A 13,978-nucleotide genomic window follows, 5' to 3' on the forward strand; every position below is an offset into this window, starting at 1 on the left:
TTACTAACCAAAATATTTGAATGGGTGTGATTAATTGTGTGATGCAATAAAATATATAAACTGGGATCTTATTGATGACAGTAATGAATTCTTTTCTATTCAGATCATTTAAAAAGTCATTGTAACAAAGTGGTTATAAACAACACGGAGGTGTCTGGTGTCAGAGTTCATATTTATTAAGCAACACCGTCTGTGTGAACTAACATAACTGTATCTTTTGATACACCCTCAATTGGAGAACGGGGAAACACACCCTGCACCTATCACTAACAGTTACTGATTCACCAAATTGGTTTTGTAATAAGTCATGTAAAACAATATACATGAAAGTGATAAAAACAGATGCACTTTTCATGCCCTCCCTCACCGATTATGTATTGCAGGGTCCTTTATAAACCCTCATAGCACTCTTGAATCTCTCTTAGTGAACCAAACACCATTCATTAATCCAGATATGGGACATCTGGAGTTAATACTAATTTTAACATGGATATCAGGTTGCTATACCATAGACCACAATAACATTAGGTGAGATGCTTATTATTATTAGTTGAATCATTTTTTGGGCAGTGATTAAAATTTAAACCTATTTGTAGTTTGAAGCTTTTGACCATTTTGATTGTATTGTGCATTTCTCTGAGTTTTACTTTAGACCACTTAACAGCTATAGTACATGCTATAAAGATAGCATGTATGGTCTCTTGTAATCTGATTCAAAACATTACAAAATATAAATGATAAATGTTGCTATGACAATTAATAACTGATACATTTCTATGTCTTTAATGTAAGAAAATGATGTTTTATGTAGTGCTGGGCAAAGATTGATCCCGATTAATCGCATACAAAATGAAAGTGAATTTTTGCATAATATATGTTTGTACTGTATGTAATTATTATGTATATTTAAACACACACACATATACAGGATAGGCCTTATAAAGGGTCAACAAGTCTCATCCCCTAAATGTGTTAGGATAGCAATACAAACACACTGTGAAAAATTTTGAATTGGTCCTACAATATCTAGAGGTTGCTCAAAAACGGTACCATTTAAAAATGCAACATTGAAGCTTTCTTTCTTTGAAAAACTAATCAGTTGAGAACTAAAACAGGAGTTTTAACTGCATGGAGCATAGTCAAATAAGTCCATTGCTGCCATAAGTATTATATATTATTAAACAATTATACATGCTAGCGCAAAGTATCACATAATACGGGAAAGTGTTAAACTTCAAAGGTCGTGAGCAACCTCTAAATATTAATATTTAAAAAAATTTATTCATTTATTCAAACATATTGGTGGGGTGAAAGCATGAACTTTTAAAAGTTAAAAAATAAGGACCACCCTAATATACATGTATACATTTTACATTTTTTATTTATATATAAAAAAATGTGTGTGCGTATTTATATATACATATTAATTACGCACAGCACATATTATAGATATTATGCAAAAACTATTTTGTATGCGATTAATAACGATTAATCATTTTTTATGTTATCACCATATATTTTTATCAGATTAAGTACTATATAATGTAACATATAATGCAGTTAAAATATAAGGATATATGATTTTATTTAACTCTGTCTTCTTATTTTTTATATTTTTTATAGATACGATGTGAAACAAAGTGACGCTGGTAAGTATTCATATTAAATATTTTTAGAGAAACATTGTTTAGCAGGGAATGACTACAATTGGCAAATGCTTTCTGTATTTATTGCAAAAATGCATTCTTTTTTCTCAATTTCAAATTTAAAAATACTTTCTGAACAAAATCTTGTAATCAAGCAAGGACACAACCATAACTTTCAAAAAGAACAAGAGAATTGCCCTCATAAATTCTAGCCTATCTGGTATTTGTCAATTTCCAACACATTATAAGAACGTTTATGGCATTGTGCAATCTCATTTCAGGGCTATTTTTTTTTTAAATCCTTACATTTAAAGTAGGTTAATATTTCAAATATAGCAGTGAGGTAAACATTTTTAAATCATTAATTTAAATGAGTTTTTACTTGTTGCAAGCCAAATGAAAGTATTATGCTACTTTTCTCCGCTTTACAATTTATTGCACAACAATAGTTTCAGACTAAAATTTGTTTTTGTCTTTCAGTGTTGGCTTCATGTGACTTTGACAGAAACGAAGAACCTTTCTGTAACTTCAAACAAGACCCTACAGATGACACAGACTGGACCCGTCATACAGGACCCACCCCAACACCAGGCACTGGACCGCCAGGAGACTATCCCAGTGGATGTGAGTAGAGAACCAATTTTGACCTGACATTGCAGACCCCCAAATACGACTGCCAGGATGGTTTCGGATGTACAGTATGCGCATTTCTGCGTTGCTGCGGATACGCGCCGGTTCTGGCTAGATGAGATACAGCTATGGCCAAATCTCGTGAGGTGTTTGGGTTACGTTTTACGGTAGGATTAGGATGAAAACGACCACGTTTTGGCCAAATTGGATACAGATATGCCTTATTTACGTGAAATGTTGGTGTTAGGGTTAGGTTTGGGGTAGGATTAGAAGGAAGCAGCGCTCATCCGGCAATATTTCCACTGGCAGAGGCTGTAAACCTTCTAGCCACAACCTTACGCGCCTGGCTCGAAGTTAACTTCCGGTCTGTGCTCATTTATTGGTCTGGCTAGTGACTAAACGGACCTCTGGAACAAATACCTTGTGTAAAATAAAGTTGTTTTGGTTTCCAAAAGACAAGGGGAGACAGTGAGCATGGATCAGTGCTGTGTGGATTTCGCAGCCAGGCAAGAATTCAATCTGTAGGCTGTAAGCATTGTAAATATTCATGTTACCCAGTGACATTAGCTCAGTGTAATCATGATTGATACGTTTTAGCTATGATTTAAACTAAGGTAATTTACTTGTCATTTATTTAGCTTGTTCTCAAAAGTAATCTACTCTTGAGAGACACTGTTGTTATTGATTCTATGCAGCCCTACTGAAAAATCTGGGAGCTGGTTTAAGGTGGCAGTAGCTGGTATAAGCTGGTCCTCCCAGCCTGGCAAAGTTGGTCAAGCTGGTGAGTCAGCTGGTGTCCCAGCCTGACCAGCTAAGTCCAACTAGACCAGCTTAAATTGTGACGAAAACACAGCTAGACTACCTTAAAAAGTGACCAAAACGCAGCTAGACCAGCTTGCTACACCAGCAAAACCAGCTAAAACCAAGCTTATGCTGGTCTTAGCTGGATTTTTTAGTAGGGAAAAGTCTTCCAGAAGTTGAGTTTGGCCAGAAAACAGGGTTCCCACGGGTCCTTGAAATCCTTGAAAGTTTGTGGATCTGGGGGAAAAATGAAAGGCCCTGGGAAGTTTATGAAAATATACGTACATAGATACAGGTCATTGAAAGTGCTCAAATCTATTTTATGCAAGTTTTCTGGAAAAAAATCCACATTATTCCCTGTATAGTAGTGAAAGGGTCGAGACAGAGTAGAGCGAGTCTGTTGGTTTTCAAATACAGTCGAGTCCGAGTCAAGACCAAGTCTTTGAGGAAGCAAATCTGAGTCAAGAACGATTCCTTTAGGAGTCGAGAGCGAGTCGAGACCAAGACCATAAAAACATGTCAGATTTTATATTCATGATTTAATATCACCCCAGTTAATAATCAACAGTTAGGCCTACAGATTAAGCTAGATAGGAATTGTTTAGAGGTGCAGTCTTAACGTCTCAATATGGACTATGCTTTTACTATCATTAAAAAATTCCTACCACATCCATCATCTTCTGCCTATTTTTCTAGAGATAAATAAATGGCGCTGATGGCAGTATCTTTGCATTGCACCATGGGATATCATTTTCAAATAATGCCTGTCTTCATTGCATTTTATTACTACTGTTGTTAAAATTCGTTGGTCTCGAGGACTTGGTCTGAAATTACGAGTCCTTCTCCTCCCACTGTGGTCCGAGACCAAGTCAAGACTGATTCTTTGAAGGAACAAGTCAGAGATGAGTCAGAGAAAGCAGAAATCAGTGCAGGGCTCCAGACTAACTTTTTTCACTAGGAGCACAGTGGCCCCCAACTGAAAATTTAAGGTGCGCAACCAAAAAATTTAGGGGCACATACCGTTAATCAACATGCTAATCAAATAATCACAGTTCTACAAATTTCCACTGTATTACTAATAAATACTTTGATGATAGATGCAGAAAGTACAATGTGCTGTTTCAAATTCAGTGTCATATCACAAAAAAAGGTCAAATTTACTGGTCGCACATGTGCGACTGATGTAAAATTCAGTGGCACACTCTCAAATTTTGGTGGCAAAATGCTGTGTAGTGTTGGATAATATCATAAAAGTTACAGACTTTTTAAGCACACATGCTAAACTGTTCGCTTTAAATGTTTATATTTTCTGTATGCGAATGTTGATTCACACCAAAATGCTTTTTTTGCATAGTTAACGTCTCGGGTTATGTATGTACAATGATTTAAATCATATATGTTTATATTATTTATAATACACATGTTTTTAATGATCATTTTAGGGGTTAACCCCATGATTTCTGCCTATGTCTAGGTTACAAATAATCAAGTTTTATTTGATCTCTTTGTTAATTTGTCTAATGCATTGTAAAATTGAACCTTTCTCTCCATAGCTGGCTATTACATATATCACGAGGCTGACAATGTCGCGAATGGACAGAAGACACGTCTGCTCAGTCCGACTGTTAGCAATGGACCTGCTGAGATCTGTGTACAGTTCTTCTACTATATGTATGGCATTGATAACGCAAATACTCTGACTGTCTATGCCAAACGTCCCAGCACCGAGGAAGAACTGTGGCAGAAAATCGGCATCCAAAGCTCATCATGGCTTGGGGCTTCTGTCACAGTGCCCATTCCAGCTGGAGAGAGTGTTCAGGTGAGGGTATGAGTCTGCTCAAGTTTAGTAAATGGATGCCTTTGTTAATTCTTGTGTGAGGCTATAGACAGTTTGACAGCTGTTCTGCTTATAGGACTGCAACATATAGACAACTTTAGAAATGCAATAGGCTGTTATGCCTTATCCTGTTCGACATGTGCTTTTAGATAAAGTGTTTATGGCTACAATGTGTCTAATCTATATTGGTTTAAATCACACTTGAAGTCATAAAAATATTTTCTACTCTAGATTGTGTTTGAAGCAAAGCGAGGGCTCACTTCATCATGTGACACTGCCCTGGATAACATTGTCATAAGCGAGGGAGCCTGCCTTGGTAGTTTACTTAAATTTTATTCCAACACATTTACATACAGACCCATTGGAATAATACATACTGTATAAAACAATAGACAGAAAAGTAAAAGGATTATATTTTGTTTCTGTTTCTACAGGTTGTATTGCTGGGTGTGATTTCGATGAGGGAGAATTCTGTGACTGGACAAATGAGGTGACATCTGATGACATTTTTGGATGGGAGCATTGGAATGGACAGACAGACACACCAGACACTGGCCCTGATGATGACTTCTCCAAACCTGGATGTGAGGCCAACGTTTCATACGTGACTTTGATGAAAACCGCCATGATATTCATTCCTGCCTTCAGAAAATTCATCTCAATGTTTTTGTTTTTTCCTAGTGGGGAATTACCTGTTATTGGACTCCTTGTCTAGTGTAGAAGGCGAGGCAGCTCAGCTCTGGAGCCCATCTACTTCAGCTGCTTCTTCTGGTTGCTTACAACTGGATTTCCATTACTATATGTATGGCAGTGCCTCCAACATGGAACTGAACGTCCATGTAGTAACAGCTGGTAAGATCCCACAAGTTATTCAATGGAATGGAGAAAGTTTATAAAAAAAATCTATGCATTCAGAGGACACTAATGATTTTCTTATATCACTAGAATCGTATTCACTTTTTGAGCAATTCTATCATTTTACATTTCTTGTTTTCCAACAACAGTACAATCAAAATTAAAAGCTTTGACATTTTTTGTAGGTGGGGCACTTGGAGCTCCTATTTTTAGCCTCAAAGGAAATCAGGGTCAAGGCTGGAAACCAGCAACGGTTCCCTACATTGGTTCAGCTGATGTGCAGGTCAACTTTCATTTCAGTCTGAAATTCATGAATGAATCATTTTAAATTTTATACAATGATCTGATCTGACCCATGTCTTTTACAGTCATTTATATTTGTTGCACATATTGGCCAAAGGTGTTTATTATCTTTATTCCTTATTTTATTTTAGTTTGTAATTGTTGGTGTTTATGGTGAAACAGACAAGACAGATATTGCTATCGATAGTGTCTGCATTACTACTTGTATTGGTAGGTGGTGAACAAATTCCTCTTAATGTTTTCTTTAAAAACGCACTACTAGTAACAGAACACATTTTATTGTGAAAGTCCATTTATTGTTTTTTCACTTCGTTTTTGGTGAAACTTCAACAACAGCACAACCGACCACACCTAAACCAACAACAGCAAGTCCATCAACGCCGAAACCTACAACCCCTAAACCAACAACGCCAAAGCCACCTACTACACCACCACCAGGTTGGTCATTTTTCTTCAGAAATGTTTACCTTAAAATGTGAGATGAGAAAAGCTAAACAAGCCTTCATGTCTTCCAACAGTGACATGTCCTCCAGATGCTGAGTACATTGATTGTGGTCCAGCCTGTATTCCTAGCTGTGATCGGCCTTCAACAAATTGCACAGGTTCATGCATCAGCGGCTGCTTCTGTAAACCAGGATTTGTTTTCCGTGGTCAGCGCTGTGTTCCTATTGAACAGTGTGGTTGTCTAGATGAAGACAACAATTACTTTGAGGTATATGAGCTGTCATTTATGTAAGGATGCATTTTTATATGTGACCAAAGTCTTTGCTCTAAACTCAGTCTGTGTTTATACTCAGCCTGGTGAAATTATATTTGGAAATGGCTGCTCCAAGTTGTGTCGTTGTGCTGGCAACTACACCTTTGACTGTGTGGACAACACCTGTGACCCTGTGACAGAAGAATGTCGTGAGGTTGGTGGCGTTCATGGCTGCTACCCTAAAGGTATGACAAGAAACTACAATCTCCCCTTACATCACAATAAATAAAGCCTTGATTTTAGATTTACTTTTGGCAACTACCAACTTACTAACCAATACCTGTTAATAAAAAATGTGTACACATTTCTCTTGAAGTTAATTCTTTTGCATTCAAATCTGTTCAATATATTTAACATTTTTCCTCACAGGAACCTCAACCTGTGTTTCTTCTGGTGATCCTCATTACACCACCTTTGATAATAAGCGCTATGACTTCATGGGGAACTGCTCCTACCTGATGTCTGAGCCTTGTAACAGCACAGATGTGCCGTACTTCGCTGTGTACACAGACAATGAGAATCGCTACAACAATCCTTCAATCAGCTATGTAAAAGCTGTGCATGTCCATGCATTTGGAGTAAAAGTGTCCATTTTGAAAGGAGGGATTGTGCAGGTAATCAACTGTTGATGACTTATATACGGTTATGTTTGTTTGCTTTTATAACTCTAGATATATTTCATGTTTAGTGACACATTGAAAGGTATAGTATGTTGTTTGACTTTTCTCAGGTGGATGGTACCAATGTGAACATCCCTCTTACTCCTGTCAATGGCATTGACATTTTTATGGCTGGTACACAATACACAGTGGCCCTAAACTTTGGTGTGACTGTACGTTATGATGGAAACCACTACATGGACATTAAAGTTATCAAAGAGTGAGTATGATTCATTTAAAAGTCTTTTATAAGATAGTTTGAGACTTTGTTAGTTTGACCTTGTAATTTACTTTAAATTTCTCTGCATGATTTTACAGCTATGAGGACAAACTTTGTGGACTGTGTGGAGACTACAATGGAGACCCTAAGGATGACTTCCGTACTCCCACTGGTGAACTCGTCCAAAGCCCTAAAGATTTTGGTAACAGCTGGAACACAGACCCTGAGTAAGACAACATGCAATGCCCACTGTGTTAACAAGTACATTTATATTAATGGATGTCTTAGATAAACCTTTAATTCTTCCTTAAAGTTGTGAGAAATCAGAAGTTGACCCATCACCTGGGTGTACAGATACTGAGCTGGACTTGTATGAAGGACCTGCTTATTGTGGTATCATATTGGACAGCAAAGGTCCATTTGCTACTTGCCATCCAAAAGTCAACCCCAATGTGAGTGAAATTAAATCATATGATTTGTTAAGCATAATTATAAACATCTAATGCATACTGTCTTAACATTGTGTGTATAGGGTTTCTTCAAAGACTGTTTGTTTGATGTGTGTGAGTTGGATGGTGCTCAGTCTGCATTGTGTGAAGCAATAGAGGCGTATGTCAATGAATGTCAGCAACGTGGTGTCACAATTGGATCCTGGAGAAACAGCACCTTCTGTCGTAAGTCTGAAAAATACATACAGTATTCATCAAGGACACCATAAGATACATGCGTAAATATTGACAATGGCCTGTGCTGTGTGAATAAGTGTAATAAATCACAGGTTAACACACAGTCTTCCTCCACAGCTCTGAAATGTCCAGCCAATAGTCACTTTGAATCCTGCGTCCCAATTTGCCAACCATCCTGTTACCCAATTCCACCAAATCAGTGTACTGGACCCTGTTCTGAAGGATGTTTGTGTGACCCTGGGTTTGTCCTTAGTGCTGGACAGTGTGTGAAACAAGATGAATGTGGCTGCATGCGTAATGGACAGTACTACCAGGTGAGGAAACAGGTCAACATTGTCGATTTTATCTATAAACTTTTGCACCATACTGACATGATATTTACTTTTTGATTGGTTTCAGCCAGGTGAAGAGTTTTACACTAAGGACTGTGAGCAGTTGTGTAAGTGTGAGCCTCCATTTGTTACCTGTAATGCTGCAGACTGCCCACCAATGGAGCAATGTGGTGTACAAGGTGGAGTCATCGGGTGTTACCCAGAAGGTCAGTATTACAGTTGACTCAATGTAATTAACTGTATACCCGAATATAACCATATGGTCACATTACACTGCAGTGAGACAGATCCCATCATATACATTTAATATTTCAAAATTCATGTTTTCTTAGTTATTAACAAATGGTTAATATTTGAAATATACTTGTAAAAATATATTTGTTTTGTACTTCATTTAAATCCTCTAGATTCTCAGGACTGTATTATCTCTGGTGATCCTCATTATAACAGCTTTGATGGCAAATACTTCAGTTTCATGGGCACTTGCACCTACACTCTGGCTCGCACCTGCAAAAACAACACTGGTAAGCAAAATCCAAAACCAGAATATAAATGAACAACTAATGGTCAGACACTCAATGTAAGTGTATTCGTATAAAGCTTTAAACAGTGATGTGTTTTTCCTCTTCTGGATTTGTAGGCCCCTGGTTCTCAATAGAGGGTAAGAATGAAGAGAGAGGAGTTTCTGGTGTTTCTTACCTGAGGAAACTTTATGTGACTGTCAATGGTGTCACTGTGACAATGATGAAAAGCAGGAAAACTTTGGTCAGTATTCACAGCTGCTGTCAAAATTAAGCCATCATTTAATGAAGGTATTCTGTAGTCTTGAGTTTATCCAAACTAACTTTTGCATTTAATTCACATCTGTTGCTCTTTATCTCTTACAAATTCAGGTAAATGGACACAGGGTTTCCCTCCCTCACTCCCCATCTCCGCTCATGTCTCTCTCTCTTGCTGGTCAATATGTTATCCTCACTACTCCCTTCGGTCTGGAGGTGAAATGGGACGGCAACCATTATGCCAAGATCACTGTTCCCAGGTACTGTAGCTCTGAAAACAAATTCATTGTAATATATCCTTCACACTCTGAACTAAAGTATTTATTAAGAAACACTAAAACCCCACAATGATTGCTAAAGGTCATAGGCCACAAATCTTACAGAAGCAAATCGAAAAACATCTCTGGAGGATTAAATATTTTTTAATCTCTTTCTCATTCGTACTTTTTCAGTTCCTACTATGATCAGATGTGTGGCCTGTGTGGAGACTATGATGGAAACCCCAATAATGACTTCACTAAGCCAGATGGCTCTCAAGCCGATAGCTCAGATCAGTTTGGTAACAGCTGGCAAACTGATGAAGATGAGGATGAAACGTCAGTACTTTGGCCTCTTTTTCATTTTATCAACGGCAGTAAAAATTATTGATGATTGGGTCAATCAGATTTTTGATGATGTTTGACAAACCAGTGTTGTGTTTTCAGATGCAAGCCTGGCACAGGGCCTGACCCACCCTGTGATCCTGAGCTGGAGGATCTGGTGTCAAACCCAGAGAACTGTGGGAAAATAACTGACAACAATGGACCATTTAGGTTTGGCTTTAGTGTTTATATTGTTTCAAACATGAGCTAACAGACTACAGAGACCTTTAAGTGCTTAACCATTGCACACTTTCTCTCACCAATGCTCCTCACAGGGACTGTATAAAGGTGGTGGATCCACTGCCTTTCTTCCAGAGCTGTGTGTTTGATATGTGCCGTTATGATGGACTACAGCAGACTCTCTGTGATCAGCTTCAAGCTTACACTGATGCTTGTCTGAGTGCAGGTGCACCTGTCCATCAGTGGAGGGAGCCAGACTTCTGCCGTAAGTCATAATCTCTTATATTACACAGCATGACTTTGGTTTTAAAGTGAGTTGAATTTAGCTAATCATTTTACCTCCATGTGTTGCTCCCTTGAGGCCACCAAAAAATCCTTTATTTTGCTTCTGTTAGTATTTTATTGTAAAAAGTGAACCTGCACCCCCACTTAAACCACCTTTGTCATTCAATGACAAGTTTTTTTTTCCTCCAGCTCTGGTTTGCCCTCCAAACAGCCATTACTCCATATGTGTGAGCTCCTGTCCAGAGACGTGTCTGGGTATCAATGGACCACCAGGCTGTAGTGAGAAGTGTGTTGAAGGCTGTCAGTGTAACCCTGGATTCATCTTAAGTGATGATAAATGTGTGCCACTTAAAGACTGCGGCTGTGTGGACTCCTCAGACTCCTACCATCCAGTGAGTTTTCTTGAAACAACACAGGTTTGTCTTTGTGCTTGTTTGGATAGAATTCTTACTTTTTTATTCAATAGGTGAATGATAGCTGGTATCTTGAGGGCTGTACAGAGAAGTGTACATGTGAGGGTGGAGGAACTATTCAGTGTTATAACACCAGCTGTCTGCCTACTGAGAGCTGCCAGCTTGAGGACGGAGACTATGACTGCAGACCTCTTGGTAACAATGACAGTAGCTTATACAGAATGAAGTTTTACATGTCCTGGTACACTGTTTACACATCTTAACATATTATTTATATAAACTAACACCATACTTTTTGACATTCTTTGCAGCAACACCTAAACCAACAACACCTCAGCCAACTACTACACCACCACCAGGTATTTCACACTTGTTTTATTTTCCTTAATAATACTGAAGTTATTAAAAATGTGAGATTAGAAAAGCTAAACAAGCCTTCATGTCTTCCAACAGTGACATGTCCTCCAGATGCTGAGTACATTGATTGTGGTCCAGCCTGTATTCCTACCTGTGATCGGCCTTCAACAAATTGCACAGGTTCATGCATCAGCGGCTGCTTCTGTAAACCAGGATTTGTTTTCCGTGGTCAGCGCTGTGTTCCTATTGAACAGTGTGGTTGTCTAGATGAAAACAACAATTACTTTGAGGTATATGAGTTTTCATTTATGTAAGGATGCATTTTTATCTGTGACCAAAGTCTTTGCTCTAAACTCAGTATGTGTTTATACTCAGCCTGGTGAAATTATATTTGGAAATGGCTGCTCCAAGTTGTGTCGTTGTGCTGGCAACTACACCTTTGACTGTGTGGACAACACCTGTGACCCTGTGACAGAAGAATGTCGTGAGGTTGGTGGCGTTCATGGCTGCTACCCTAAAGGTATGACAAGAAACTACAATCTCCCCTTACATCACAATAAATAAAGCCTTGATTTTAGATTTACTTTTGGCAATTGCCAACTTACGAATTCATACCTGTTAATACAAAGAGTGTACACATTTCTCATGAAGTCAGTTCTTCTGCATTCAAATCTGTTTAATATACATTGGATTTTTCTTCACAGGAACCTCAACTTGTGTTTCTTCTGGTGATCCTCATTACACCACCTTTGATAATAAGCGCTATGACTTCATGGGGAACTGCTCCTATCTGATGTCTGAGCCTTGTAACAGCACAGATGTGCCGTACTTCGCTGTGTACACAGACAATGAGAATCGCTACAACAATCCTTCAATCAGCTATGTAAAAGCTGTGCATGTCCATGCATTTGGAGTGAAAGTGTCCATTCTGAAAGGAGGGATTGTGCAGGTAGACGATTGCTGATGATTTATACACAGTCATGTCTGTTCACTATTATAACTTTAGATATATTTCATGTTTAGTGACACATTGAAAGGTACAGTATGTTGTATGACTTTTCTCAGGTGGATGGTACCAATGTGAACATCCCTCTTACTCCTGTCAATGGCATTGACATTTTCCTGGCTGGTACACAATACACAGTGGTCTTAAATTTTGGTGTGACTGTACGTTATGATGGAAACCACTACATGGACATTAAAGTTATCAAAGAGTAAGTATGGTTTACTTAAAACTCCTTTATAAGTTTGACCTTGTAATTTACTTTAAATTTCTCTGCATGATTTTACAGCTATGAGGACAAACTTTGTGGACTGTGTGGAGACTACAATGGAGACCCTAAGGATGACTTCCGTACTCCCACTGGTGAACTTGTCCAAAGCCCTAAAGATTTTGGTAACAGCTGGAACACAGACCCTGAGTAAGAAACATGCAATGCCCACAGTGTTAACAAGTACATTTATATTAATGGATGTCTTAGATGAACCTTTGATTCTTTTTTCAGTTGTGATAAAACAGAGGTTGACCCATCACCTGGGTGTACAGATACTGAGCTGGACTTGTATGAAGGACCTGCTTACTGTGGTATCATATTGGACAGCAAAGGTCCATTTGCTACTTGCCATCCAAAAGTCAACCCCAATGTGAGTGAAATGAAATCATATGATTTGTTAAGCATAATTATAAACATCTAATGCATACTGTCTTAACAATCTGTGTATAGGGTTTCTTCAAAGACTGTTTGTTTGATGTGTGTGAGTTGGATGGTGCTCAGTCTGCATTGTGTGAAGCAATAGAGGCGTATGTCAATGAATGTCAGCAACGTGGTGTCACAATTGGATCCTGGAGAAACAGCACCTTCTGTCGTAAGTCTGAAAAATACATACAGTATTCCTCAAGGACACCATAAGATACATGCCTTAAATATTGACAATGGCCTGTGCTGTGTGAATAAGCGTAATAAATCACAGGTTAACACACAGTCTTCCTCCACAGCTCTGAAATGTCCAGCCAATAGTCACTTTGAATCCTGCGTCCCAATTTGCCAACCATCCTGTTACCCAATTCCACCAAATCAGTGTACTGGACCCTGTTCTGAAGGATGTTTGTGTGACCCTGGGTTTGTCCTTAGTGCTGGACAGTGTGTGAAACAAGATGAATGTGGCTGCATGCGTAATGGACAGTACTACCAGGTGAGGAAACTGTCAATTCAGGTCAACATGTTTGATTTTATCTATAAACTTTTGCACCTTATTGGCATGATATTTACTTTTTGATTGGTTTCAGCCAGGTGAAGAGTTTTACACCAAAGACTGTGAGCAGTTGTGTAAGTGTGAGCCTCCATTTGTTACCTGTAATGCTGCAGACTGCCCACCAATGGAGCAATGTGGTGTACAAGGTGGAGTCATCGGGTGTTACCCAGAAGGTCAGTATTACAGTTGATTCAATGTAATTAACTGTATACCCGAATATAACCATATGGTCACATTTCACTTCAGTGAGACAGATCCCATCATATACATCTCACTATTTCAAATGTCATGTTTTCTTAGCTTTTAACTAATGGTTCATATTTCAAATATACTTGAAAAATATT

The 13,978-nt window shown here is 38.3% G+C and overlaps 1 protein-coding gene across 10 annotated transcripts in view; it reads left to right on the forward strand.

Moving 5' to 3' along the window:
- Nucleotides 1-395: 395 nt before the first annotated feature.
- Nucleotides 396-13,978, forward strand: part of zanl (zonadhesin, like) — a 69,694-nt gene continuing 56,111 nt past the window's right edge. For 5 of the 10 annotated variants that reach the window (XM_073858770.1, XM_073858768.1, XM_073858763.1 and 2 more), the window contains exons 1-37: nt 397-528; nt 1,624-1,649; nt 2,127-2,270; nt 4,631-4,896; nt 5,146-5,230; nt 5,349-5,498; nt 5,596-5,766; nt 5,955-6,052; nt 6,204-6,282; nt 6,409-6,510; nt 6,591-6,784; nt 6,870-7,014; nt 7,199-7,443; nt 7,560-7,708; nt 7,807-7,935; nt 8,022-8,160; nt 8,241-8,382; nt 8,512-8,708; nt 8,794-8,932; nt 9,134-9,250; nt 9,367-9,491; nt 9,620-9,765; nt 9,958-10,101; nt 10,210-10,317; nt 10,422-10,591; nt 10,801-11,003; nt 11,078-11,219; nt 11,336-11,383; nt 11,478-11,671; nt 11,757-11,901; nt 12,086-12,330; nt 12,447-12,595; nt 12,674-12,802; nt 12,887-13,025; nt 13,106-13,247; nt 13,378-13,574; nt 13,669-13,807. In XM_073858770.1, coding sequence (XP_073714871.1) covers nt 455-528; nt 1,624-1,649; nt 2,127-2,270; nt 4,631-4,896; nt 5,146-5,230; nt 5,349-5,498; nt 5,596-5,766; nt 5,955-6,052; nt 6,204-6,282; nt 6,409-6,510; nt 6,591-6,784; nt 6,870-7,014; nt 7,199-7,443; nt 7,560-7,708; nt 7,807-7,935; nt 8,022-8,160; nt 8,241-8,382; nt 8,512-8,708; nt 8,794-8,932; nt 9,134-9,250; nt 9,367-9,491; nt 9,620-9,765; nt 9,958-10,101; nt 10,210-10,317; nt 10,422-10,591; nt 10,801-11,003; nt 11,078-11,219; nt 11,336-11,383; nt 11,478-11,671; nt 11,757-11,901; nt 12,086-12,330; nt 12,447-12,595; nt 12,674-12,802; nt 12,887-13,025; nt 13,106-13,247; nt 13,378-13,574; nt 13,669-13,807 — 5,356 coding nt within the window. In that variant the 5' untranslated portion in view covers nt 397-454. Of the gene's footprint in view, nt 529-1,623; nt 1,650-2,126; nt 2,271-4,630; nt 4,897-5,145; nt 5,231-5,348; nt 5,499-5,595; nt 5,767-5,954; nt 6,053-6,203; nt 6,283-6,408; nt 6,511-6,590; nt 6,785-6,869; nt 7,015-7,198; nt 7,444-7,559; nt 7,709-7,806; nt 7,936-8,021; nt 8,161-8,240; nt 8,383-8,511; nt 8,709-8,793; nt 8,933-9,133; nt 9,251-9,366; nt 9,492-9,619; nt 9,766-9,957; nt 10,102-10,209; nt 10,318-10,421; nt 10,592-10,800; nt 11,004-11,077; nt 11,220-11,335; nt 11,384-11,477; nt 11,672-11,756; nt 11,902-12,085; nt 12,331-12,446; nt 12,596-12,673; nt 12,803-12,886; nt 13,026-13,105; nt 13,248-13,377; nt 13,575-13,668; nt 13,808-13,978 lie in introns of all 10 variants that reach the window. The other 5 variants (XM_073858762.1, XM_073858761.1, XM_073858767.1 and 2 more) reach the window with 4 other exon arrangements.

The sequence above is a fragment of the Misgurnus anguillicaudatus genome, chromosome 21 (assembly GCF_027580225.2).
Source record: "Misgurnus anguillicaudatus chromosome 21, ASM2758022v2, whole genome shotgun sequence".
NCBI classification, from domain to species: Eukaryota; Metazoa; Chordata; class Actinopteri; order Cypriniformes; family Cobitidae; genus Misgurnus; species Misgurnus anguillicaudatus.